Below are 27,999 nucleotides of genomic sequence, written 5' to 3' on the forward strand. Positions count from 1 at the left end.
GGGAGTGTGAACGCTGGGGAAAACATGGATCCGAAGGAAGGAAGCGGAGGGGCCGTCGTCGACAATGTCGTTTATTTTTAAGTTCGGCGGTTGACAGCGAGTCCGGGTTGCCGCGTCCCGAGATGTTCGCGCCGACGGTAAGTTCGACGGCGTCGTCAGTTGGAATATTTCTGCCGTTCGCGTCCTTTGCTCGTGCCGCCGCGTTCGTCGGTCTGGCGGAAAGGCAGCAAGCCAGCAGGGGATGGCCGATGTTCCAAGTCGCCACTGCGGGTTGTGGGCCGGCCAAGTGAACCAACAGCTGTCCGCGACAACGCAGTTGGCATCTCACTCAGCGATACCACGACCGGACGTGAATTAATACCGCGCCTGTTAAGACTACGAGGCCTTCGTTGAGCCTGTCGGCAGCGATGTCCGCATGTAAACAACAGCGAGAGGTTGCCGTGTTGTGATGTTCGAGTGATGAGGACGGAGCGGGATGATGAGGAGGGTTGCGTGAGAAAGAACGATGCGCTTCAGAGAAGCATGACGGATGGTGATGTCAGATGCGCTCGGCAACCCCTTGGGAAGATCGGATGGTGACATCATTCGCGTAAACGCCACATTCGGACATTGATCGTCAAACGAATATGGAGAGCGAGCACTCACACGCTCGGGCTGGCATACATTAAGGTTTCCTCTTACAATATTGATCAGACGCGCCATTTGTGCGGGGTGAGTGTAATTTGAGATAGCCCAACATTGTTCCCTCATTCCACATGAGACAATGGAAAAGGTTGGACTCTATAGCCAGAGATGTTTACTACGATTTTGAAAACTACATCATCATCAATTATGCAATTACGATATACTGTAATACGTGATCGTTTTTTTTTCAGAGGCCTCTTCCCGTGTATTTTTTGTTTGTTTAACAAACTCAAGCAAAACATTAACTTGTATTATAATAAGCAATACCAGGTGGATCAAATATATAAATGGTTTGTGGTCTTATAGGTGAGTTTTATGCTAAATTAAAGGCAAATGAACCTTGAATTAATATGAATGATAGTATTTACCTAACTCAGTCAGAGTTGTTAACTTCCTTAAACACTGACTCTTGGAGTCTTTTAAGCATTTACTATGACAACTTTGCAAAATTCTATCAAACAATTGTGGCTAAAATCATATGACAACAATAATGCAAACAAATGAAAAAGAAATGATATGTATACATGTAAGCAGTACACTTATCTATACTTGCTATGATACATGATATGTGTGTGTGTGTGTGTGTATATATATATATATATATATATATATATATATATATATATATATATATATATATATATATATAATCTTGCGAGTTGGAAAAAAGCAATCTCGCAATTTTGGGTTAGTTTCTATTGCTGCTGGGTGGGCCAGATTTGTGGGACAAATTGTTGAATACTTTTTAATCTAATGTGCTTAATTTTTGGTTTAAAAAATTTGGGTCCTGTGATTGACTAGTCCCAGGTGCCCCCCCCCCCAACTCCACCCCCACGTTGTGCCAGGAGTTGACAGGGATATACTCCAGAGATGAATGCTTTTCTTTTTACACCAACAATATGGTGTTTTGACCATAAAGATAACTTTTTTAAATTTTCTGACATTGGTACTCTCTCTTAAATGTACCATGTCTTATTAATGCAAAATATATAAAATGTGGAAACAATGTTTTTCATCTGATTGTATTATTTGATTTTCCCTGCTAGGCAACCCCCTTGCAGTAAGGAGGATTGTGACCAAGCCAAGCCCCCTCTTCCTGCAACCTCCAAGGTTCTCTATCCATTGAAACACTCTTTGATGTCAACATGGAATGTGGCGAGAACATCCCAGCCCAAGATGAACATCTCAAATCAGACCGCTTGAACCTCAGCGGACTGTACCATGTGGGTCGGACCTTGGGAAGGGGTCACTATGCAGTGGTGAAACTTGCTCGGCACGTCAACACTGGGCAGCTGGTTGCTATTAAGATGATTGACAAGACCAAACTCGATGTCATGGCGACAAGCCACCTCTTACAGGAAGTCAGGTATGGAGGGCTTCTGCGATCTTCATCTTAACCATGGATGTCAAACAATGGGCTCTTCTCATTTGTCAAATTGCTGCTTCCTCGGTCCTCGCTCCTCCTCTGTTTACATGCTAGCACCTGCCACCAGAAATTTCATTGAGAAGGGAGGAGATTGGCAAAGGAGTGAGGTGGGAAGAGGTAGAAATGTTTTGGCGGTAATGAGACGATCACTCCTGGATGATGTCATTTCATAGATGATGAGGTCACGTCATTTACGCGTGTCACAAATTCACCGTCTGCATGTCAAATTATTACTTTCAACACAAATGTCGCTTTGTACCCGAACTTTGTTTCCAGTGAGATTAAATTAGAGTCAACTACGCACACTGTTACACTTCACCACTTTGCAAATGCAAAGACTGGCACAATTGGTCTGCGCCAAGTGTGTCTACCCCATCCCCTCCTCAACCAATGTGCACAAACTGTGCACATTTGGGGTGACTCGTAAAACATGTCGATATGCTGCTTATGCATTAAGGTTGAATGTGAAAAAAAAATTGAAAAAACGTTTGTAATTTTCTTTTATGTGGCAAAACGCATTTGAACCTCGATGTGCATGGCAGTATGAGAATAACCTCCGGCTCGTGTTCAATGTTTTGAGGAGCTAGGATCCTTGCAATTAAGAGACACGAGATGATCCCAATGTATTCTTTTCAGATGTATGAGGAGGGTGCAACATCCTAACGTGGTCCGCCTCTACGAGGTCATCGACACACCTACCACCCTTTACCTGGTCATGGAGCTGGCAGAGGGGGGCGACCTGTACGACTACATCCTTCGCCACGAGACAGGCGTTGCTGAGGGCACTGCCAAACGCCATTTTGCCCAGATCGTGCGCGCCGTGGCGTACTGCCACAAGCTCCACGTGGTGCACCGAGACCTGAAGCCAGAGAATGTGGTGTTCTTTCCGCAGCAGGGGGCAGTGAAACTGACAGACTTTGGTTTCAGTAACTTATTCAAACCTGGGACCATGTTGGCCACCAGCTGTGGGTCCCTGGCATATTCTGCACCGGAGATTCTTTTGGGAGAAGAGTATGATGCTCCGGCTGTGGGTAAGACTCTTTTATTAACAAGACTCTCATTATTATGTTTTATTGTGTTACACAAAATTGTGACTTGAGACGCAAGCACTGGATGGTGGCAGGGACTCAACTCACTTCTCAATCAGCAGTCTCTTGACGGTTACAAGGAGTGAAGAATTATTCAAGAAAACATTTTCAAACTGTTTATTCCTCGAGCCGCTTGATCCTCACTAGGGTCGCGGGGGGTGCTGGAGCCTATCCCAGCTGTCTTTGGGCAGTAGGCGGGGGACACCCTGAACCGGTTGCCAGCCAATCGCAGGGCACACAGAAACGAACAACCATTCGCACTCACACTCACACTCACACCTAGGGACAATTTAGAGTGTTCAATCAGCCTGCCACGCATGTTTTTGGAATGTGGGAGGAAACCGGAGCACCCGGAGAAAACCCACGCAGGCCCGGGGAGAACATGCAAACTCCACACAGGGAGGCCGGAGCTGGAATCGAACCCGGTACCTCTGCACTGTGAAGCCGACGTGCTAACCACTGGACTACCGGGCCGCCAAGCTGTTTATTTCCACTCCTATTTGAGGTTTACTGTCAAACTAAACATAAAACCGAAAGTTACACGTTGTGTATTTAAAATAAACACATAGCCTTTGCGTCCGCTTGCTTCATACAAATGCTGAATAGCATCTAAATTGCAACGGTTTGAACACAAATGGAGCAGCAATAGATGTAGACAGACAATATAATAGCACTACTAGTCATATTCTTTATCCTGTGCAGAAAATGCCCAATGTTAGTGCTGCACTGATGAGCTGAGACTTCTCAATGTACAATATTGTCTTAATTGACTCAATGATTTCGGCCCACATAATGGTGCGCTTTGAACCAGTTTATACAGTGTAATTTGGGATCCTAGTGTATTTTGACTGAAATATATTATTCATTCATTCATTCATTCATCTTCCTAACCGCTTGATCCTCACTAGGGTCGCGGGGGGTGCTGGAGCCTATCCCAGCCGTCTGCGGGCAGTAGGCGGGGGACACCCTGAATCGGTTGCCAGCCAATCGCAGGGCACACAGAGACGAACAACCATTCACACTCACACTCACACCTAGGGACAATTTAGAGTGTTCAATCAGCCTGCCACGCATGTTTTTGGAATGTGGGAGGAAACCGGAGCACCCGGAGAAAACCCACGCAGGCCCGGGGAGAACATGCAAACTCCACACAGGGAGGCCGGAGCTGGAATCGAACCCAGTACCTCTGCACTGTGAAGCCGACGCGCTAACCACTGGACTACCGGGCCGCCCTGAAATATATTAGATACCTTTTATTATTCTTATCGATTAATTTTTATTACAAAGAACTGAAAAATCACTGACACTGCCTGCTGAGCACAAAGTAGAATTATGGCACTACTCTGTGAATGTTGTACAGCAGAAAGGTGTAAAATTTCCTCGAGGGAGATAGATAGAGCACAGTGGACCATTTGGGGGATGCGCTGGTAAAGAATCAGGATGGGTTTCAGTTTCTTTTTGTTTTTCTTGTTAACATGAGCATCTCACACCCCCTTTTTTGTCACTGTGCCTGGACAAGTGTTTTCAAGAGCTCCCTTGACCCTACGTCGGCGTGTTGCGTCTCATGTCCTAAATCGGGTGTGCCCGTACTATTTGTCCCTTCACATTCATCTGCTTGTGTGGTTTTGTGTAACATGTACTTTGTGAATGTACTTTGTGAATGTGTGTGTGTGTGTGTGTGTGTCTGCAAAGGATTAGTGTGTGTATCTGGGTCAGTCTAAGCAAGCCAGCCAAATGGGCACGTTCTGCAGTGGACCAAACACTGCAGTAAGTCTTCCCTGTATTTCTCATTATTTTTGTCTGAAGATTTTGTGGTCATCATTACACTTTTTGGGGGACAGGTAATGGATATTCTTGGTATTATTTGCCATAATGTCCTTTGAAGCCCTTAATGAACGCTGAAATGAACGTTTGTTATGCGGATATTAGAAAGTCTTCTGTTTATTTCCGAGCTTATATTTCACCACCTCTCGTAGAGAGTCCTGTTGTGTGTTGTGTTTCAACATCTCCTGCGCTTGTAATAGCAGAGGGCCGAGTAGTTAGCGTGACTGTCTGGCAGCAGAAAAGGTTGGATTTTGTCAGCACCGAGCCATTTTTGTCCTTTCATATTAGCATTATGGAAAGCAGGTGATGAAGATGAACAAAAGACACATGTTAGTCAACGGGGCCTTGTGTCATTGACAAAGATAAACATTTCTTCCAGTTGCATAATACCGACAGTATGTGTGTGTGTTCTGTCCACCGAAATGTCGCCCTAATAAGGATTTGTTGTAGTAGATGCCTTTGAATTTCCATTTTTGTGTTGTCATTGTGATGAGACCATGGCGTTAGGAATATGAGCATGAAATCTGTCAGCAAAAGGAAAATGATACTGTAAAATATCAACTCATCGTAATTTGAAAACTGCAATGAATATTAAATCAAAAAGTTCTACAAAAAATAGTCTGAAGACTTCCTCTTAGTAGCGCAATAGCATGTTCAAAATATAAAGTGTTACAAATGTCGGAGGTTGGAGCTGGAATCGAACTGTGAGGGGGACGTGCTTACCAGTACAGTACCAGTACAGTACCAGTAAAGCACCGTGCTGCCCAAAATCCATTATTAATTTTCATTCATTCGTTCATTCATTCATTCATTCATCTTCCGAGCCGCTTGATCCTCACTAGGGCCGCAGGGGGTGCTGGAGCCTATCCCAGCTGTCTTCGGGCAGTAGGCGGGGGACACCCTGAATCGGTTGCCAGCCAATTGCAGGGCACACAGAGACGAACAACCATTCACACTCACATTCACACCTAGGGACAATTTAGAGTGTTCAATCAGTCTGCCACGCATGTTTTTGGAATGTGGGAGGAAACCGGAGCACCCGGAGAAAACCCACGCAGACCCGGGGAGAACATGCAAACTCCACACAGGGAGGCCGGAGCTGGAATCGAACCTGGTACCTCTGCACTGTGAAGCCAACGTGCTAACCACTGGACTACCGGGCCGCCCTATTAATTTTCAATCATACAAAATTAAAAACAACAAACACAAAAAGACCATCTATCAAGTCAATATACGTTTTTAAAAAATATATATAATTTTAGGCCACCTTACACGTTTGCTGACGTGTTTCGCAGCCATCTTGGAACTACGGATTCTCGAAGCAGACAAATTTAACCTGCATCAGTGATTACAACGTGTTTAACAAATGCAATAGGAAGTCTATTTTGTAACTTGAGGAAACACTAGATGTCATTTGTGATGACTATTTGCTTACGCCGCGGCGAAAGAATTGGTGGAAGGTGAGCAAAGTGCGGTCTCTCTGAGGCACCGTAGTGCGCATGCTTCAAATGGCCGTTGCATTCTTTTTGTGTTCAACACTAGATGGCGAGTGCATTTTACACACTGTATCTTTACATTTAAAAGTTGACAAAATTGACCCAAAACCCCCCACGTTGTTGTCCTTATTTGGTTTCTCTTGCATAATGGTCAAGGGTACCAGTACCCATCAATTGTTTGCTTTAATTTCATCTCGCCAGTCTGACATAACTCGTTTTGCTGCTCTTGGGCATAGTGTAAAATGGAATCACACATGGGAAACCGACATAAGCGATATGCTCTATTTTGGTGGAATTTATCTGTTTTTAGATCACACTGCTCCACTGTTTGTATCAACAAGGTCTGACCCAACACACACACTCCCATTTAGTCTGTTTTGGGACAACAGTCGCCCTCAAGAAATCCCAACAAATTTCCCTCTCTCATAGCTTTGTAAATCTAGCTCCAAGGGCTTGTAGCGTCATCAAGATTATCTCGAGGGGCAAATTTTGCAACTTCGTGTAGAAGGCCCCCTTGAAAGTTGAAAGACAGCGGCTTTTAAGAGCCAGTTGCACCGTAGCTCGTGTTAGGCAACGACCACTGTTGCAATGATACACCACTTAGTTATTTGGCAAGTACTATTCTTTGTCTTAGGGCGGCACGGCGGCCCACTGGTTAGTACGACAGCCTCACAATTGCGAGTTGAAGGCTTCAATTCCGGCTTCGGCCTTCCTCTGTGGAGTTTGCATGTTCTCTACGTGCCTGCGGGGGTTTTCTCCGGGTAATCCGGTTTCCTGCCACATTCCATAAAAACATGCAACGCAGGTTAGTGGAGCACTCACTGGTGTGAGTGTAAGTGTGGATATTTGCTTGTCTCTGTGTGCCCTGCAATTGGCTGGCAACCAGTTCAGGGTGTACCCCGCCTACTGCCAGAAAACAGCTGGGATAGGTTCCAGTACGCCCGCGAGCCTCATGAAGATAAGTGGCTATAATATAATATAATATAATATAATATAATATAATATAATATAATATAATATAATATAATATAATATAATATAATATGATATGATATGATATGATATGATATGATATAGTATACAAGCCAGTTTTCATGGCTTTGTTTCAGCTGCAGCGATTGTGAAGGGTCAATATCAATAAAGCTGTATTGTATTGTATTCCCTTCAGTTTCTCCATCTAGTGGATGCATAGCGCAATCGCAGCCACTATTGTAGCTTCTATTCTATGCGCCTTATAATGCAGTGCACCCTATACTGTATATGAAAACAGTTTTAAAATAGGCCATTCATTGACAGAGTGTTTTATAATCCGAGGCGCCTTATAGTGCGGAAAATACGGTAATTACATATCCTATACTAAAACCATAGCATAAATACTGTAAAAGCATTGCATCGTGTGGCAAACATAGGATTTGTTTAAAGATTAATGATCAAGCCAACGGGCACTGAAAACCAGTCCGTTGTGAGTGTGGATAGCGATCAGTAATATTGAAAATAAGCATCCTATCAGTTTATTGCAAGTCTGAGTGGTCAGTGGGCCACTAATGGCGTCGACAATATGTACTTTGTCTGTGTGATATTTGCTTCTGAGCTTGGTACAGTGCTCGGTGGCTTCTCTTGCCTAAGTGTTCTCTCAACAGAGACGACGAGCGTGACTGTGTACATTGTGCGCCGACGACAGGGCATGCTTGTTAGGACTGTCCTGGCAGACAATGTGTGCTGTGTGTGCTGGTGCCTAGAGCAGACTGAACCATGGTGTTTTCTATTTTTATATCAATACATTAAAATCAAATGAATGTGTCGCTAAAACAAATAAAATACAGCCACATGGTATTTATTTGGGATGTACATCCCACTTCTTTTTTTCAGACCGATACCCGTATGAGTATCACTGAAACAAGCTGCCGACTCCGGGTACTTTTGATTTATAAAGTTTCATTGAACACAATGAGAAAAAAATGTTAACAAGGACCTAAGGCTGAATTGTGGAGCAGATGTTTTTCACCAACAAATAAAATATTCAAGAATTTTAATTATTGTCCGTGTGAGTGGCTGTTTGTCCCTGAGTGCCTCGCGATTGGCTGGCAACCAGTTCAGCGTGTGCCCCGCCTACTGCCCAATGACAGCTGGGAGAGGCTCCGGCATGACCTGGCAGCAGTATAGTGCCAACTACTGCAGAGGAATACTGTCAGACCCCCAACACTGAAGTATCGGCAGCCTCCATGAGTACCCAATACCATAAAATTAAGTTTGGTGTACCTGTTATCGATTCTACTGTGCGACATGCTCATTAGCCATCATGCATTGGCTAGCGCCTGAAATAATTCTGCGACCTACAGAGTGTGATGGACATGACCCAGTTGCATGTATTCCTGTTCTTTCACGTGGACTTGCGTGCACCATGTTGTTGTTCCCGTGCATGTTCTTTGCTGTCTCATTGTGTCGACTCAAAGATAGAGTATTGTGATAGTCTGCCACATGGAGCGCCGTCATTTGCTTCGCTTTTGCATACTGTATTTGAAGATGCTCAAATGAAACTTTTTTTTTAAATTCCTTTCTATCTGCCCCCGGTTACAGAAATATTCGCTGTTACTTTTCTGATCTGTACCATCAAATCTCACCACAGGATTTTATAAGCCTCTCATAAGCTGAGCTTCTGCATAGGAAAGGACACGCTTGACTACTTCCTGGATTTTACGGTTCAACTAAAACAACTTTGAAAGGGCAACGTCATGGCAACTCACATTATGTCACTGCTTTTTGAAGAAATTCAGCTTCCTTTTTTTTTTTTTCTTTCAATCACATGCATATCAGGCTTGTCATGTGCAATGAGTTCTTATTTGCAGAAGGGAGGACAGAAACAGAGCAAAAGAAAGATCATGTGTGTGTGTGTGTGTGTGTGTACGTGACAAAGAGGTGGAAGGGAAGGAAAGGGAGGGAGACCTTAGGAGGAAATGCATCCCCTGTCCGCGCCAGCAGTCATGTATGTGTCCATGTTTGTCTGTAGCTTCATGTCAGAAGGCGAATCCCAAAAAGCCGAAAAACGGATGTCCCATTTACCTTCCTCATTTTTCAGTGTACATTCATAGTAGTGAACTAATCATTTCTTTACTTGGCTTTAAAATGTATTCAATTGTCTCGTTTTTGTTTTGTAAACGCTTTTCAGTTTGGGGCTGAAATGATGTCGACCTTGTGCGACATAAATAAAGCTGCCTTGCCTTGCCTTGTACCTGACAGCATGTCTATTGATTCTGTTTTGTGTGTGTGTTGCAGATATCTGGTCCCTCGGGGTGATCTTGTACATGTTAGTGTGCGGGGTCCCTCCCTTTCAGGAGGCCAATGACAGTGAGACTCTGGTCATGATTCTGGATTGTCGCTACTCCATCCCCGACCACGTCTCAGGCCACTGCAGAGAGTAAGTCTGCATAGCCCACGCGTCACTCAACTGTTGTCGTTCGCCGCCACCAATGAAAAATGTGCCGTCCAGTTTATCCTCATCTTTGCACCACATATATTGAATACCTTGCGCAAAAGACGGCTTCCGAGATTTTAACCGAATACATGTGAGTCACCCTGTGTCTCCTTATCTAAAGTCAACAGTTTCAAACTTGGGCCTTAAACTGGACAGTCAAATCAGGTCAAGAGTATTTATGGAGCACTTTCAAACAGCCATCGCTGCATCCAAAGTGCTGTACACGGAGCAATTTAACATGCACAATAAACAGTAAGACAAATCGGTAATAAAGGCGGTAGAAAGCACCAAACAGTAAAACCAAAAACAAATCTAAGTCATGCTGAGTCGAACGCCAACGAATACAAGTGAGTTTTGAGGAGGGCTTTGAAGATGGGCAGCGAGGAGGCTTGCCGAATGTTCGGTGAGAGGTCATTCCAGAGAGAGGGACCAGCAACAGAAAAGGCTCGATCCCCTCTGAGCCTCAGTTTAGTTCTTGGTACATCTAACAAAGACTGGTCCACAGACCTGAGGCTCCCACTGAACATTCGGCAAGCCTCCTCGCTGCCCATCTTCAAAACCCTCCTCAAAACTCACTTGTATTCTTTGACATTCGACTCAGCATGACTTAGATTTGTTCTTGGTTTTACTGTTTGGTGCTTTCTACCGCCTTTATTACCGATTTGTCTTACTGTTTATTCTGCATGTTAAATTGCTCCGTGTACAGCACTTTGTATGCAGCGATGGCTGTTTGAAAGTGCTCGAGAAATACTCTTGACTTGACTTGATTTGTTGACTTAAATAGCTAGTGACCGGAAAAGCATCTCATTAGTTTCAGCGAATAATGTCGTGCTCTGGTTGGACTGCACACAGAGATTGCTTCATTAAACACTCAGTGGGCATTTGCCTTGAATAGCCAGCAAGGCAAGTTTGAGTTTTTCAAAGGCAACTTACAGTTAGCACAGTAGTTTCAAGTTGTAGGTAGTGCAGTGCATATTACATTTGACCTGCAACGTAGTGTTGGAAAAGAGTTGAACCAAGCGCATCTAATCGCTGTGCTTCACAAATGTATTTGTTGATAAGCTCTGAAAGTAAGGTAAATTCACTTTTTTTTTTGGTTTTGTTTTGTTTACCGAATCCTCTTTTTCCTGGCGTAGTCATGAGACCTGTTGGTTGAATTAATTGCATTTGTGAATCAGAAACAATTGCATTCATTTCAGATTTTAAAATCACGAGAAAGACAAAAGAATCGAAATTAAATGAATCACTTACTCGGTATGCCAATGTTACGGAATGGACCTTATGTTCTCCTTTGGACGTGGACATTCTTCTCCTGGAAGTCTGCTTCAACATTTTGAAAACTAAAAGACATTTGTTCAACAGAGTGATGGCTGGGAGAAAATATAAGGTGCTAAAATGGGTTTGTGGTGTTTTAACAAATGTCCGAGGTGAACATGTCACATATTGTTGTCATTGCACGCCACTGATGTGTGTTTCTTTTCATTTTGTTTTCCAGTTCAGTAAGCATAAATGTTTCCCACCCAGTGACTGCATGTTTGACCACAAACACTGCAGGATAGAGCTGATCCAACACAATCGGCGCTCACATGGTCCCATAATGGGGCGTCTGAGTAGAACAGAACAACCTTGGGGATATTCGTTACAGACCTCATGAGCTTGTGTCGGGCGCCCAAGAAACAGTCACTATAACAGTTATACGCTCCTTTTTTAGCAGTCCTCTGAGCCTTAATGTGACACTCATTATTGTTTCTACAAGGAAAACAAGTTGCAGTGCGCCGGTACCATTTCATTGACGGGCTTATGAACTGACTGAAAATATTTACTTAGCATCTTGGAAAGAAATTATTAAATGTCTCCACAGTGCCAGTTTACCACTAATGGTACACGTAATGCTGGTTGGGAAACACGGAGATAGGGAGCAGAACCGGTTTTCATGTAAACCACAATTTTCAGTGAAATGGAAGGGGTGATGTTTGACAGAAGAAAAATCTGAGAATGGATTAATCATCTTGATTTTTTGAATTAAAAAAAAATCTCCATGATTTTTCAATTCCTTTAATATTCACAGCAACACAGATCCAAATTACAGTCAAAACATTTGACTATTTTACAGCGTGCTTTCGTTATTGATGTAACTTTACACCAAAGAGGACTTTTCAAGAACAAAATCCTGCAAAAAGCATGAACAGATGAATTTATCATCCGATTTCAGCAAGACACCCGTCCATCTATGGTCACGAGCTATGGGTCGTGACCGAAAGAACGAGATCCCTGTTACAAGCAGCCGAAATGAGTTTTCTCTGCAGGGTGTCCGGGCTCTCCCTTCGAGATAAGGTGAGAAGCTCGGTCATCCGGGAGGGGCTCAGAGTCGAGCCGCTTCTCCTCCACATCGAGAGGAGCCAGATGAGGTGGCTTGGGCATCTGATTCGGATGCCTCCTGAGCGCCTCCCCGGCGAGGTGTTCCGGGCATGTCCCACAGGGAGGAGACCCCGAGGAAGACCCAGGACACGCTGGAGAGACTATGTCACCCAGCTGGCCTGGTCTCGGGATCCCCCGTGGAGAGCTGTGAAGAAGTAGCTAGGGAGAGGGAAGCCTGGGCTTCCCTGCTAAAGCTGTTGCCCCCGCGACCCGGCCCCGGATAAGCGGTAGATGATGGATGGATGGATGGATGGATGGATGGACCCGTCCATGCATTTTCTAGGAGTAGGGTGGAACTGACCAAGATATATTTCACAAAAATATAAACAGGAGTACTCTGGAAAAAAACTAACTGAAGTATTCCAACAAAGTCCTGAAAACCACAAGGAAACAAAGTAACAAAAACCTATGACAGAAACAAAACGTGGCAGGAGCACACAGACACTCGCAATAATCCAACCAAGACTGACAGAGCCCAGGGAACTGAATACAACACCTAGACAAGACGCAAAAGGTTGAGGGAGCCGATTGGTCAAACGCAAGGGACACTGAAGACGAGAACATGAGGCGACAAAAAAGGGCACACGAGGAAACGAAACCAAATGTAAACTAAACAAAAACATTCACAGTAACCTGAGAACATGATAAGCTGTCCACTGTGAAGGGGTTCAAATAAAAATTGTAGACGCATATTTCAGATGTCAAAACATTTCACGGAGGCCCTGTAGTCCAGTGGTTAGCACGTCAGCTTCACGGTGCAGAGGTACCGGGTTCGATTCCAGCTCCGGCCTCCCTGTGTGGAGTTTGCATGTTCTCCCCGGGTCTGCGTGGGTTTTCTCCGGGTGCTCCGGTTTCCTCCCACATTCCAAAAACATGCGTGGCAGGCTGATTGAACGCTCTAAATTGTCCCTAGGTGTGAGTGTGAGTGCGAATGGTTGTTCGTTTCTGTGTGCCCTGCGATTGGCTGGCAACCGGTTCAGGGTGTCCCCCGCCTACTGCCCGGAGACAGTTGGGGTAGGCTCCAGCACCCCCCGCGACCCTAGTGATGACCAAGCGGCTTGGAAGATGAATGAATGAATGAAAACATTTCACGGGCGGCCCGGTGGGTCCAGTGGTTAGCGCGTCGACCTCACAGTGCAGATGTGAGAGGCTCCGGCGTCCCTGTGTGGAGTTTGCATGTTCTCCCCGGGCCTGCGTGGGTTTTCTCCGGGTGCTCCGGTTTCCTCCCACATTCCAAAAACATGCGTGGCAGGCTGATTGAACACTCCAAATTGTTCCGGGGTGTGAGTGTGAGTGCGGATGGTTGTTCATCTCTGTGTGCCCTGCGATTGGCTGGCAACAGGTTCAGGGTGTCCCCCCCCCCCACCGCCTACTGCCCGAAGACCGCTGTGAATGACAGAGGTGACAACATTTTTGTTCACTGTATTATCTGATTGTGTTTTCTTTGACAGTCTGATCTCCAGGATGCTCCAGAAGGATCCATCGGTCCGAGCGTCACTGGAGGAGATTGAGGCTCACCGCTGGTTGCAGGGGCTGGACAATGTGCTGCTCAGCCCAGAGGCCCCTCCCCATTGGCTCTCGGGGGCCCTGTCCTCGACCTCGCCGCTCTCCCGAATGGTCGAGTCTGGTGACTTGCTCGCCGCCAAGCCGCAGTCCTTACCGGCGCCGCGGCAGGTCAACCTCAGCTACTCGCTTCACCCGCCGCCGGCCGAGGAACCTCGCGTCGCCAAGAACCTCCCAGCTCTACTGCAGATTTGTGAGGAGGAGGAGGAGGAGGAGGAGCTAGAGGAGAGCAACCTGGCCAAAGAGTCTGAAGGTTTGTTGTCGTTGTCTGCGACTGAGCCACAGAAGAAGTTTGAGGTCGTGCTGGACGCTGCGGACGATCAAGAGGAAAGGGCGGAAGAGCAATTGACTCCGGGGGAGAAGTTTGAACCGGAGGAGGATGGAGCGGACACGGAAAGAGAGCGCACGCAAAGCGCGAGCGTGATTTCATACCAACCCGTCGCTCACCTCAACAATCTCGTGAGTCACGCGCCGGAGCGCCCCGCCTCGTGCGAGTCTAAGGCCGCTTTGAGGGTGCCGTGTTGCCAGGGGTGGAGTGAGAAAACCCCCCAGCAAGAGACGGAACCAAACAACAACTTCAACAAAGCCGCCGCCTCCGCAATGCCGAAAAAACAAAAAACACACCGCGGAGAGAAGACGGAGCAATGGACGGACACGGGCGCCGGGGACGACTTTGTAACGGACAGATCCCAATCGCGCAATACAACCGGGCCCTGGGACGAAGCCGCCAATACCGCCGCCGCCTCCGCCGCCAGGGTGGAGCCGGCGGGGAAACGCCACAGCCTCAAGCTCCGCGAGCGCCTCTTCCAGTTGCCCCTGTGTGAGAAAGCGCTGGCCTTCAACATCCCCACAAACAACAAAGCCAAGATCCTCCCACTGGCCCAGTACAACTGTTGCCATGTGCTTTAAATAACAGGAGAGTTTCGAGTGCACACTTGAGCACAAATCGCTCCGGTTTCTCGACGGCACGGTGCTTTGAGTGGAGCCGCTTTGCGACTGGGTGAGCGCGTAGCAAGCACACTGTAGAGAAAATTGTGAGCTGCCCACAACGAAGCGCTTCACAGAAAAACAAAACAAAACACACAAAAACTCACTAGCACTTGTTTCTTCTTCTTCTTCCCTTTGCACAACCCGCTTCTCTGGTTCCAAACCTCTTAAATATAAGCTGAGAGACTGTTACGATATGTTGTGATATACGCCACGTGCTATAATCCGCCTCAGACTGAGATGATTGTATCATTCTCCGTCCTCTTAATGTTCTGTCCGTTGATCACTCGCCCTACTAGTTTTTTTTTTTTGGTCACATCTACGATCGTCATGGGAACCGTGTGACTTGCTGTGCATGCTCTTAGCGTTATTTATCACCGTAATACCTCCATACCGTGTCTTGGCTCGGAGCAGGACACCGCTGTTGTTCTTGTTACCTTGATTGCACTTCCTTCCCTAACTGTACATCTTGGAATATGAATCACGTGTTACATATTGGTAGAGGAGTCACTCCGTGTATATTTGGTGTATTTTCACATCCACTCATGTCTTATTCGAGGCAAATTTGTAGATACATGTTGTACAGTGATAAGAGCCAAAGCTGTAGAATAAGCTACTGTACAGTAACACATCTACTTTCCCTGTAGCCCTGCGGAGCAGCTTATTTGTTGTTCATTTCTACTGTTTCCTGCCTAAGTTGGGAATGCAACCGGGCATACATTCCTCGCTTATAGAGAAAAAGCGTAAAAATTTGATTGTCGCTTTGTAATTTCGGCAGCACTGTAAGTACAATACAATACAATACAATACATGCTGATTTATATAGCGCTTTCACAACAGCGGCAGCTGTAACAAAGCGCTTTACAAAACAGTTAACATAAAGTAAAATAATAAACACAACACAATACAATTTATTAAAATATTATATAATTATACAATTTGCACCAAGAACAGATTCAATAGAGAAGTGATTATTCCTGGGCCAGTTGCAGCCTGCCCCTCCCTGGTGTGTTCTGTTTTCCTGCTTTGAATTAGAGGACCTTTTTTTTTTTTCTGGAATTATTTATTAAATGACATCAATGTAACCAATGTGCTCCATGACGTTTGTCAGGAAGAAAAAAAAACAAACACGCTTTCTTCATTTGCGTCTTTATTGCGATACAGCCTGTGGTCCACACGTCAGGTCAAGCGAACACATGCAGAACACTTCATTGAGTTGATGCCGACTGGTGGCTGGATGTGGAATATCTCTTTTTTTTTATTGTAAACAGATTGGGGAGCCACAAGCGCTGTTTTTTGGAAGAATAAAGCCTCCAATGTGCGAGTGGCCGCATTGACGTCGTCGTCGTGTATGTGTGATGCTCCGTCTGCCAGCACTGAAGTGTGACTAGCACAATGTGCACAGAAGACAAATGAGTGGTAATACTGACCAGTTAAGCAGTCATTAGAAGCACAATCCAGAATATAAAACATTGGACAACACATCCCCCCCACCGCCAAAAAAAAAACGCATACAATAGCAGAGCACAAGTGGTCTTTTGTTTTTTTCCTTATTATTTTTCTCAAGGCTTAATATTCAAATCCAGCATTAAAAAAAAAAAGATTTGAGCATTTTAGCAGCCACATTTTTTATGGGAGTTCAGTACCAAAACACAGTCTAGTATTGTTACGACCAAAGCAAATAATAAGTAGTAGTCTGTAGTACTTTCCTCAACAATTATCATTACGATCAAGAGAGCAGTTTCAAGTCAACTGCGTACTGTTCACTCAGATATTTCTTTTCCTATTGTCACTCGCTTTAGCTTATCTACAGAATCAAGAATACAGTGTCAGCATGAGAAATATTTTTGCCTCTCCCTGAACGCGCACTCCCTTTTAACCACCTCAAACCCTTGTAATGTCAATCTCCTTTTAAAGGCAACAAACAATATATACATTCAGTTTGCGTGTATTCTTACAATGGGACAAATACTCTAAATGCTGTTTGAATTGCACTGCCAATGTCCATGTGATTGGAGAGTGCAGCTGAACACGTGTACTGTACATTATCGAAGCACCATATGTCTTTCTAGCTAGAAGCTTGCTGGAATTGGAATTTTGGAACTTGGGAGACAAAGTTACTGCTGTTCAGATGACCAAACAATGCGAGGTGCAAAATTACCAAGCACACGAAATTGGGCTTTCTTATAAATAAATTTAAAAAAGTGGACCGACAGCATTTCTAGTTGAGGACCACTGTTATATGGTATGCCAATGTTAATGCTGTGGGGAAACCATGCCCTACAGTTAATATTGTATTTGACACAAATATACAATCCGTCTTTGTTTTTATATATATACAGGTATGTGTGTGTGTGTGTGTGTGTGTGTGTGTGTGTATATATATATATATATATATATATTAGTCTAAACTCATCACCGCCAGCCACATTTAAAGTCGGAAGGATGTTTTTAAATTCACATTGAATAGCGTTTTCTACATATAAGACTGGGGTATAACATTTCACTGTTGTGAATTTCCAATAAAATCTTTTTTTTTTAATTGAATAAAATAAATAACGTGATTTGTCTCCAAAGTATGAAATGGCACCTTTAAAAACTTTGGATGATGAGTATGCAGGCATAGCATCGGGCTAGCGAAGCTCAAAAATTGTTCGTTTTGGGTCCAGCTGATCCATTGCGTCACAGGTTCAGGATTCTTCAGAAGGGAGGTTCTGAAAGAGAAAGCAAGACTACATTTTACAAGCTAAAACTAAACCTCGAAAAGCTACAAAGCAACATTTGAGACAATAAACAACATTGATTTTTGTATAGATACAACTCTATGATTTGAAATAAGACAGTCAAGATGTGATTGAAACGAAGACGCCCATCTCAAATTGAAGAGATTTCACAAAATGGCATTTTATACAGAGCACCTCTATTTTCAGAGTCATCATCGACAAACATCATGGCCGAGCATGAGCAATAGGTTTTTTTTTTTTTTCCAGGTGACTGTCCTGTATGACAGCAGCCCCACGTTTGGTCTTCGGTCAGAAAACAATCTGTAATGATGTCCATGACGGCATTTCTTGACTGGAGATGATATGCCTCATGAGAATTTTAGATTTTAATGTTGTATCATTTGTCTTGAAGTAACAAAGGGAATGGACCGCAATTGTGCTGACCTGCTGCCGTAAAGCCTGCATGGACGTGTACTGCATGTGGGCCTTCTTTTTTCTGACCCACTCTGGTTCGTCTGGAATCAGGGCCGCCACAATCACCTTGACTACGATGAGAACATGCTGCAAAAACATTTGAAAACATCAGTTGAGTATGTACTCGGGAAAATGAATCACTTCAAAATGGATTCCTTTGAAGTATTTCAGCGGTACATAAACCATACAGGTTGTTTATATCGGATAAAGTCAACTAAATACACCGCGGTAATTCATAGTGAATAAGATAAGATAAGATATCCTTTATTTGTCGCACACTGGGGAAATTTACAGCCTCCAGCAGCAAGAATGTAGGTAGAAAGAAGAAAGAAGAAAAAAAAACAACAAACACCGTTCAATTAAGTGCAATATAAACACAAAATGGAAATATACACTACTCCGGGCGGCTCATCAGCTAGTTCCTGCGGAAGGCTGGTAAGGTGGGCCTTCGGCCCACAAAAGTGTTGTTGCTTGGTTCAACTTTTTGTTCATCTTCAGTGCTTATCGCGAAAATAAAGAGATGTTTAGCTCTACTAAATAACTAACAACTTCATTGCAATGCTTGTGGGTAGACAACATTTTTTCGCTAAGATGCCCGCGCGATCGTAGTGAGCCACTGCCTGAGCGGCGCAGTGGCGGCGCGCAGCGGTGCGGTGAAGTAGGTACGTTTTGAAAAGGGACAGACGGAAGGACAGACCGCGTGCGGGACGACGCGCAATATATATATATATATATATATACTATATATAATATATATAAGTATAAGTATAATATATAATATCCATAAGTATATATGGAATATATACTTTTGTTAACACAATGGATTTATAAATGCCGAATACATAAATCTGCTTTTAATTTTGAAAAATCCATAGGATTTGTTAGTTCTGTCACATACAGTAATTGTCATTTTGAATTAATCCAAACAATTAGCCCAAAAGATTTCGGTAAGTGTGCAAAGCCAAGTCATGTGTCTCTATAGCTAGGTTCAAAATGCAGACAAATCTGACCCTGATTGGGATGATTTTGCCCATATGCAACTTGTGTCAGATTTTTTTATGACTGAACTCTGAATAGCTGCCCCCCCCCAGAGTTCGATCTGGGACACTTTCATATGTGGTCCCAAATTGCATAGCCTAGCCTCTGCATGAGGGAGCCCTTCTTTATACCTCAGCCAAAATGGCCATCAGCACGATGTTGGTGTTGCTCATCTGGCCCTCATGATGCATCCTTTGCAATTGTGGAGACAGTGTCAACAGCCAGCAGTTAGACACCACCGCGACGAAACTCAGGATCTCAAACGCAATCTGGAGGACAAGACAATGACATCCGTTTTCTTCGTCACAATTACACCCGATGCCTGATCTGCTGACCTGCCATACACCCATGTTGGCCGCGGGGGCGGAGAACGGCTTGCGGAAGAGTTTGCAGATCTTGTAGGCGTCGGAGCGGATCTCCATCACGTTGTTGATGAGCAGCAGGACGGCGGTCAGAGGGTAGACGCATGAGAAAAGACTCAGATAGCCAAACTGAACCAGGAGCTCAATGTATTCGGCAAATAGGCCCTGGCGGGAAACAAAAAGTTGTCAAAGACTGCTCGCCTACATTCCTGGGCATGGGTCCACATTATGCCTTCACACCCCCAAGACTAAATCTGATAGAGACATCGATGTACGTTAGTTCTCACATCGGTTATGTGTCGGTTATCAGGTACCAACAGAACGCACCGCAGCTCTGCTTACCTTATGGCTTTGACATGATAGCAGGGGCTTCTCACTTATGGGGCATGCGGGTTTCAGACTGGCACCCCACTACCCCCAATCGTTTTTGGGTCAATTTCACACACTCGGCAAGTCAACAAGTGAAGTTTTCCTGATACTCGATGTCCCTTTTCAACAGTTTGTGCCTCAAAATGCCATCGACATTGTTTCTTATTTAAAATGTTCACTCACAGGGAAGACTGGCAGGGTGATTTGATTCCTAAATTTGTCCTCCTCCGGGTCATCTTCAGTTTCCGTCCTGTGGGGGGCACTAATGAAGTGATCCACAAGGAAAGGTACCACCACTTCTGTCACCTGGTTCACCAACTGGGTCACGATTAGCAAAGATGCCAGGCGCTGCAAAAAGACAGAAATGTTTCATTTGGGCCACCAGACAATATATTTTTTTTTAATTCCATATTTCAGTTTGCATTTTTTTTCAGGAAGGCTTCTCATTTGTTGTACAGATGCGGCTGGCGAGTGTTGTAATGTGGTGATCAGCTGTCACCTTACGAAGCAACGGCACATCCTGCTTGACAAATGCGATGTGGAAGAGGACTGCAAAGTAGTTGAAGAATGTAAACTGATGAAACAGGGGGTTGGGGGAGGAGGGGGGTGGACAGCTGAGTCATCTGACAGTTGGATGATGTAATTATGTGTGTGAGAGAGGTGGAGACTCACCACCAACACTTTTGCTGTCAGGTGGTTCTGGAACGCAGACTCTTCTCTGTGGTTCTCTGAAAGGACGCAAGAGGGGTGGAACATCTCTTTATTTTTTGAAAAAAAAAATGGTTATAGAGGGCAAGAATAAGTTGCAAAATCCAGTTCAAAAGCCTTGCTGCTCACTCACCAAATTCAGTCAGAAACTGGGCCACTCTCTTGTAAACCGTGGCCAGCATATTCGTGTAGACAATGTGAAGCACAGAAGGTGCGTAGAGTAACGTCTGGGACACCATTGAGTCCCATCCCTCGTGAAGCCACATCACTTGGTTTTCCCCCCAGTAGAAACACAGCATGCCAAGGACCACCATCCCTGCACACACACGTGAAACTTCAGCGCTAGCCCGTCTGTCCTGAATGAGTCACACATCATTTTGTTGCCATGTGTAAGGCTTTGACATACAGTAGCTTAGCAACCACCAACAAAAAAGAGAATAATTGAAGAATCGTTTTGAAAACGTTCACACCAATCAGGCATCAAGACAAGTCATACCCAAAAACAGTCCGACCACCGGGATAGAGACCAGTGCCATCCGCAGATCCCTCTGCCATTCAGGAAACAGAGGCTCCATACGACCCGTGACAGGGTTCATCCCAAGATGGCCATGGAAACCGGGTCGAGGCTCCGCAAAGCGCTCGGCGAGGTGAAGGGTCCCCCAGCGGTAGGACTGGGAGGAACTGCGGCGCTTCCACAGCTCCATGAACACGGTGGACCAGAGCATGCTGAACACAGCCTGGATCATGTGACCACTTGCGGTGAGTCCCGCGTCCCCCTCGTGGATCTCGGCCTGTGAGCCGGCCACTGCCTCCACCGCTTCCTTCTGAACCTCACCTGAGAACAACACGAAACACCTTAAATGTCGGAAATACATTCGACCAGATTTGGTCTGGTCTCTGACCACAGTCTCTGACACAATTCGGTGGCTGTGTCACTTTTCAAGTGGGTGTGTCAGAAGCCTACACGGGGATCATGTCCGAGCTTGAAAGTGAGTACAAAAGGCACGGAAGGAACTTTAGTGCGAAAAGGGAGAATATGCCCATTTAAGTGCATGTGTGGACGCTAGCACAAGCAAGGTGGCAAGTAAATGCTACGACTTGTGACTGAAGTGTTGCCTACTTAGCAACGTTTTGCCATATTTAGCCATTTTTTTTCCAACCCCTCCAGCAACGATATTTCCAAAAAAAGAGACTAACAAAAATCACATCAAAGGTCCTGCTGTAATGGATGCAAAATTGTTGCACATACTTACTGGAGAAGTATGTGATGCAAAGGCCCAGAATAGCCGGTGGCAACAGAGACCAAGTGTAGAAATCAAGGAAGCTGAAGTAGAATCCCACCGTGCTCCCAAAATACGCATTGACCGAATCTGTGAAATACAGAAGAGATGATATGAAGTACATACGGGCACAGACAAAGCAGATAGAGTTGCCCTCCAAAAGTATCGCAACATTGTCCAATATGCCGAAGACGTGCGGTTCTGATCAAAAGATGGCTATCACACCATCTTCAGCATTCTAGCTTTTGTCAAGTCAAGTCAAGAGTATTTCTCGAGCACTTTCAAACAGCCATCGCTGCATACAAAGTGCTGTACACGGAGCGATTTAACATGCACAATAAACAGTAAGACAAATCGGTAATAAAGGCGGTAGAAAGCACCAAACGGTAAAATCAAGAACAAATCTAAGTCATGCTGAGTCGAACGCCAAAGAATACAAGTGAGTTTTGAGTTTTGTTTCACGGTACAGTCTTGATGTCTAGAAGTGTTAAACAGCTCAGGACAGAGCATCTTTTGCATGAAGCCTCCCACTTTTGAAGTGAGCAAAATGATTAGAATCAACTCATTGGAAATTTTCCAGGCCTTCACTGCAGCCTCTTTCAGTTTCTTGTTTGTGGGGGGTTCCTCCTTCAGCCCCCTCCTCAGAAGGTGAAACGCAGGCTCTATTGCGGCCAAAGTACGGCGCGGGGGGGGCCACACCCGACTCATCCACAGCCTTTGACCCACCCTCACAGTGACCCTGAAGTCAAACTAAAACTATGTGGTGCTTTTATTTTGAAAGGTGTACTTACCAAAATCTGCAAAAAAGACTTTCCTAACCCTTCTAACAACTATTTTTCCGAAGAAAAAGACTAACAAAAATGGCAGCAGTGGTCCGACTGCTAGAAGATCAGGCCTGATCATTTCTTTCCATCCATCCACCCAGCCAGCAATTTTCAACACACCCCTTATCCTGAACAGGGTCGCAGAGGGTGCAGGAGCCTATCCCAGCTGACTTTGGGCGAAAGGCAGACTACACCCTGAGCTGGTTGCTAGTCAGTCACAGGGCCGGATAGTGTTCTATGCAAATCTGCAATTTAATATCCTGCATGGTGTATTATAAATTATCACTAAATCATGATGCATCACTGTCAATAATGTGATGCTTGGTACTTGTCTAAAGATAGATGGGAGTGTTGGCGGTTAGTGCACAATATTATTGTTAGAATTTTTACAGTGTTAAAGATGTTACCGGTATTTAATGACCATTTATAATTAATCATTCGAATGACATATTCTCCAAATGAATACCAAAGCATACTATAGCTACACATGGGAATTCATTGAAACAAAACAATCTGCTTTTTTCGAAATACATCAAAAATAATATAGATAAGGTTGAGGTTACCGTGTTGGCTTGGTCCTGGGCAAGCGTTCCCATTTTTCATGTGGCCCCTTTGCAAAATTAATTGCCCAAGCCTGGTCTTTTGGTTTAAGGTCCCGTGATTGACATAACCAGTCTAAGACCTTCCACTCCCCCCCGTCCCCCCACTGATGAAGTCCTTTGTTGTGTTGGCAGAGTGTTTTGGATCACTGTCTGGTTGCATGAAGCTGTCTGGTTGCATGACGCTTCTCCCGATTAGTTTGGATGCATTTTTTGGTGGGGTAAATTGCCAGAGAAAACAGTTATCAACAAAGAGACTCGTGAGTCCAGTTGAGAAGAGTTCCATGCAAGCCCAAGCTCAGAGAATTTTACATTCACTTACCCAGTGGTTGTGACAGCTGGTGCCCAGAGTACCAGGATTTACTGAGCTCTTTCAGTCTCGCCCTGTTATGAAGGGGGAACGTCTCCACAATCACACCAGCGGAGGTCATCTTTTGCCCTGCAAAAACCACTCAGGATTACACATTTCATCAAAACGAACACCAAGCCATTGCCATGACATACAGCAAGCATGATGCTGAGAGAAGCGTTTTCGCGATCAAACGTGAGAAACCAACAATGGCTGAGATCAGCAATTGACAGAAGTGCATGATATAGCTTAATCCTGGCTGGAATTTGACAGCCAAAAACAACATACCTGTCATGACAGTTAAAAATCAATAATGGCTTGTTGTTTGGGAATTTTTTTTGTTTTTTTTTTTGGTTTTTGAAGGGTTCGGGAGGGTTCACATCATTTTATGAAATACGATGAAGGGTCGTATGTATTCCAGCCAATTGCGCCACATTCAAATCAATAAAAGATGCTCTGTTGTTACACAAAGTAAGATCTCGGCACGATTGAACATGACGCAATTGCCGTGTTTGAAAGAGACAAAGAAATACTGTTTCATGTCAACCGTGATTTCTATTCCATCCTCCTGTAGGACTCACAGATGTTGTCTCTGTGCTGTAGGGCGTAGTTGTCAGCCAGACCAGGTATCCTCACATCCCTCCGCGCACGCAGACCCTCCAGCTCATACTTGATGATGTACTGCCTCTCAGCAAGCGTCAGGAAGAGCTCCATGTCGTCTGTCAAACAGGGACGGAAAAGGTCCGTTGGACAACATGGAGGAAAACCTCTAATTGTGAAGGATCCCACTACGCTGAAAAGATATCATCCCGCACTCAAGTTCACACGAAGCAGAAAACCATTTCCACAAAAACGTGAAAGCTGAAAATCCAAGTCAACCCAAAACGTTTGAAGCACACCTGTCAATCGTGAGACATTTAATTTAAAGACTCCAGATGCTTAAAAGGAGAATGAATGTTTAAGAATAATTTGATTGACTTCTGATTCCAATTTGAGCATTTACTCACAATTTTATCCCTAAGCGTGTCAGATGTGTCCTTGTTGTTTCTGTCACTTATTATTATTTCTTCATTCTTTCCTCCATCATTCTACTTGTTTACCTGAATGTCGAAAGTTGTCTCTGTCGTCGTACGAGAACGCCTCCATTTCCCCGGTGTTATACGTCTTACACAGGCCCAACTCCTCAGTGGCTTGTAACAATGTGCACCGTGGGGCGGAGACCATGATGATGTCACCAGTGGCGTCTTCACCCGGGTGGGCCAGCAATGCTGCACCTGGGGAAGTGGAGGAGTTATCCACACTTTTATTTTGAAATCTATGCACCCAAAGGGTAAAGAACAAGAATAAAATGGAGTTTTATGTCTCAGTACGATGTGGATGAAAAAAAAAAATTAACCTTTTCTTGTTAGAAGTCTTGATTTTACTTAACATTTTTGACGTTAACATCCACCGGAGGGAAAATGATCGGTCATGTTGTGCATGTGCATGAGTCTTTATTTTATTTTTCTCTTGAACTCTCATCGCACGCCCAGAGAACATTTTTGCACATGACACTTTTTGGGGGGGGCATTTATCCTATGAGTAGTAGTGAGCGAAAACAGGGAAATGCATTATAGACTAATAGCAGAAAAATTATACAGGCAAACTTCACACACACAAACACACACACACGCACACACACGCACGCATGCACACACACATACACACAGACCGGTTTATGTGTTTTGTGGGGACCACTTTCTCTCTCTCACACACACACACACACAAACACACACACACAGACCGATTTATGTGTTTTATGGGGACCACTTTTCTCACACACACACACACACGACTATACAAAAATATATATGAAATGTCATGTTTGTGTGTACAAATTCACTGAGTACATGAAGTATCTCACCTCCTTCTTTCTGTGGAGTTCCAATCAATCTGATGAGCCATCTTTTGGTCTCAGGACGGACCTTCTCACCAAGTTTCACCAGAACCAGCGGCTCAACCCGCTCCGACACACAACAGGGGCAGCTAACCTTTGTCCATCCCGGCCCTGTTGCCGTAGTAGCCGTGGCCTTGTCACTTAGTGACTTCTCAGGGTGCGCCTCAAAGATGCTTCCTCCATCGTTGTCGCATCCTGCCTTACTCATGATGGCGCTGAGAAGAAGAACAATGCGGTGAAATGAGCAACAGCAGTCTTAAAACATACTCTATTTTGATGTGCCGGATTGCTTCTTTCACCAAATTGCTTGATTTACCAATCACATTTTGAAAGAACCCATGAAAACTCTTTGGAAATAGTATAACAACAAAGATTTTGTTATTTTCCCATAGAGAGAGAGAGAGAGAGATTATATTCTTGTGCTCCTTAAATTATTCAAAGTTGTGCACATCAGCCTCCTTGTTGATGTGGAATTAATGTCCGACACAGCGTTATTGGTGTTGTGACTCTCTCCAACCCCACACTGTCTTGTTGGAATTCGGATTCAGACAAAGACCCTAATGTAGTTCTCGTGGTGTTTATTGCTAGCTATTTTCATTCGGGTGAGGTGGAAGAATTGAGAGAGAGGAAAACAAGAACACTTTCGGACTTTGTGTTTTTGTTGTTGTTTTTTTTTAATCACGACTTTGCTCGACAGGCTGCACATTAAAAAAAAAAAAAAAAAACAGACAGAGCACATGACTTTCTGGTTCATCACAGTCTTATGACCAACAAATAAATGTCTATTGTTTTAACTTCTTACTCTTGGTTGAAGGACCCACGAACTCGATGGCAGTAATTTTGACCTTTACCTTTGTAATATTAATAAAAAGATTTTGATTTGCTGCAGCGTTTAAGAGATTGGCACGTGACATGAATGTGAAATGTAGTGTTATGTGTGTGTGTGTTGTTGTTATTCCCAATCATCCTGTTATCAATGATACATCCATCCGTTTTCCAATCCGCTCATCCTCACAAGGGTCGCGGTGGGTGCTGGAGCCTATCCCAGCCGTCTTCGGGCAGTAGGCGGGGGACACCCTGAACCGGTTGCCAGCCAATCGCAGGGCACACAGACACGAACAATCATGGGCACACACACTCAACCAAGAGGGACGATTTAGTGTTCAATCAGCCTGCCACGCATGTTTTTGGAATGTGGGAGGAAACCGGAGTACCCGGAGAAAACCCACACGGACGAAAGGGCGGCTAAAGTAACTTGATGCACTGACCGGCTGACGTTTACAGTTTGTTTCGGCTTGAAAAATGACAGACCGAGGTTGACGGACAGGCGCCCAGGCCGCTGACCAATGACGGACTGACAACATGTCCTCCCTTCGGAAATATGTCTTCCAAGATAAGAATAATAATAATAAACGAGACAATGGCCGTTTAGATATGTATTGAGGAGAATACGGTAATCAATACTCAATTCACTGACCATAAATGACATACTTGGGTGGAAATGCACCATCCCTATAAGGCAATCACATTATTGATACGGTATTTTGTCCAACTTCAGGTGGTTATGGTTTATTGATGATCTTATTTAGCTTCAGGGCCCAAATATCAGCAGAACATCTCAGTGTGATGCAATGCAAATGTGTACCACTGCAACAACTGCGGTAATACACAAAAACACAATTTTGGGCCTTATCTCTCTCGTTAAAAGCAAGATCTTTGAGAGTGTATTGGAGCTCATTTGGAAATGTACCAAATGAATGTCCTGTGAGTGTATCCCATGATAATGACACAACACTGTGAATGTATTACATGATAATAACATAACACAACCCACTTAGGGAATTTATTGTGAGGCTGCATGTGAAGCGCTTTTACAGTTAGAGACAGTAAGTTGTTTTTGTAGACGTATCAAACTGCAATGCAAAGACATAGTGAGAGTGCAAAAAAAAAGGGCAGTCACAAGCGATAGCAGAAGCCACGCATTCAGCAATGATTAGAAGGAGGGAGCGAAAGTGACGTGACGTTGACAGAGAGGATGAATTTAGAAATACAACACCTGGCAGGGCCTGGGTGATGATGAGATTCTGGTCTCCAGTCCTCCAGCAGGCCTCCAGCAGGCCCACCACACCCCCTACTACTGAGGAACACGAAGAGGGGTTCATCTAAGTCAGCTTTGGTGAATACAGCAGAAATAACACCCAGTCACTCTGCAAACACTTACTCAGCCCGCAGAGTACTTGCAGCTTTCTTGCTATGTGTGCGTGTGTGTGTGTGCGCATGTATGGAAAGAATGCAGAGGAACTTCCTTTGACTGCAGGGTGTGGAGGCTTGTTTGGTTTATATTCAGGCTCCTCCCTTAGGCCTGCTCACCGCCTTGCT

General features: G+C 44.6%; 2 protein-coding genes across 3 annotated transcripts; one reads left to right on the plus strand and one right to left on the minus strand.

Moving 5' to 3' along the window:
- Positions 1–16,635, plus strand: snrkb (SNF related kinase b). The gene is made up of 5 exons (XM_052062082.1): positions 1–137; positions 1,731–2,050; positions 2,747–3,141; positions 9,792–9,933; positions 13,860–16,635. Exons 2-5 carry the CDS (start codon positions 1,830–1,832, stop codon positions 14,878–14,880), a joined length of 1,779 nt encoding a protein of 592 aa, XP_051918042.1. The 5' UTR covers positions 1–137; positions 1,731–1,829; the 3' UTR covers positions 14,881–16,635.
- Positions 16,092–27,998, minus strand: ano10b (anoctamin 10b). 2 transcript variants are annotated; one of them, XM_052062062.1, is made up of 16 exons: positions 27,842–27,998; positions 27,677–27,757; positions 25,588–25,835; positions 24,785–24,958; positions 24,266–24,403; positions 23,658–23,774; positions 21,886–22,002; positions 21,129–21,467; positions 20,766–20,948; positions 20,597–20,652; positions 20,424–20,498; positions 20,108–20,272; positions 19,529–19,720; positions 19,325–19,462; positions 18,126–18,242; positions 16,092–17,672 (listed from the first exon to the last, which is right to left on the minus strand). In XM_052062062.1, the coding sequence occupies exons 3-16, from the start codon at positions 25,826–25,828 to the stop codon at positions 17,649–17,651; spliced, it is 2,076 nt and encodes a 691-aa protein (XP_051918022.1). In that variant the 5' UTR covers positions 25,829–25,835; positions 27,677–27,757; positions 27,842–27,998; the 3' UTR covers positions 16,092–17,648. The 2 variants fall into 2 exon arrangements, with proteins under 2 accessions (XP_051918022.1, XP_051918023.1); XM_052062063.1 differs by having other exon boundaries at positions 27,677–27,754; positions 27,842–27,988.
- Between the last annotated feature and the right edge of the window lies 1 nt (position 27,999).

Source organism: Hippocampus zosterae, chromosome 3 (genome assembly GCF_025434085.1).
Source record: "Hippocampus zosterae strain Florida chromosome 3, ASM2543408v3, whole genome shotgun sequence".
Taxonomy (NCBI): Eukaryota; Metazoa; Chordata; class Actinopteri; order Syngnathiformes; family Syngnathidae; genus Hippocampus; species Hippocampus zosterae.

Bases quoted from the DNA above. Each gene is read 5' to 3' on its own strand.
- ano10b (XM_052062062.1), bottom strand. From the start codon at position 25,828: ATGAGTAAGGCAGGATGCGACAACGATGGAGGAAGCATCTTTGAGGCG. The intron at 19,463-19,528 runs GTCAGCAGATCA...CTTGTCCTCCAG, and splicing joins CCAACATGGGTGTATGGCAG to ATTGCGTTTGAGATCCTGAG. The intron at 17,673-18,125 runs GTCAGCACAATT...TTTCTCTTTCAG, and splicing joins TGCAGGCTTTACGGCAGCAG to AACCTCCCTTCTGAAGAATC.
- snrkb (XM_052062082.1), top strand. From the start codon at position 1,830: ATGGAATGTGGCGAGAACATCCCAGCCCAAGATGAACATCTCAAATCA. The intron at 2,051-2,746 runs GTATGGAGGGCT...TATTCTTTTCAG, and splicing joins CACCTCTTACAGGAAGTCAG to ATGTATGAGGAGGGTGCAAC. The intron at 9,934-13,859 runs GTAAGTCTGCAT...TTTCTTTGACAG, and splicing joins GTCTCAGGCCACTGCAGAGA to TCTGATCTCCAGGATGCTCC.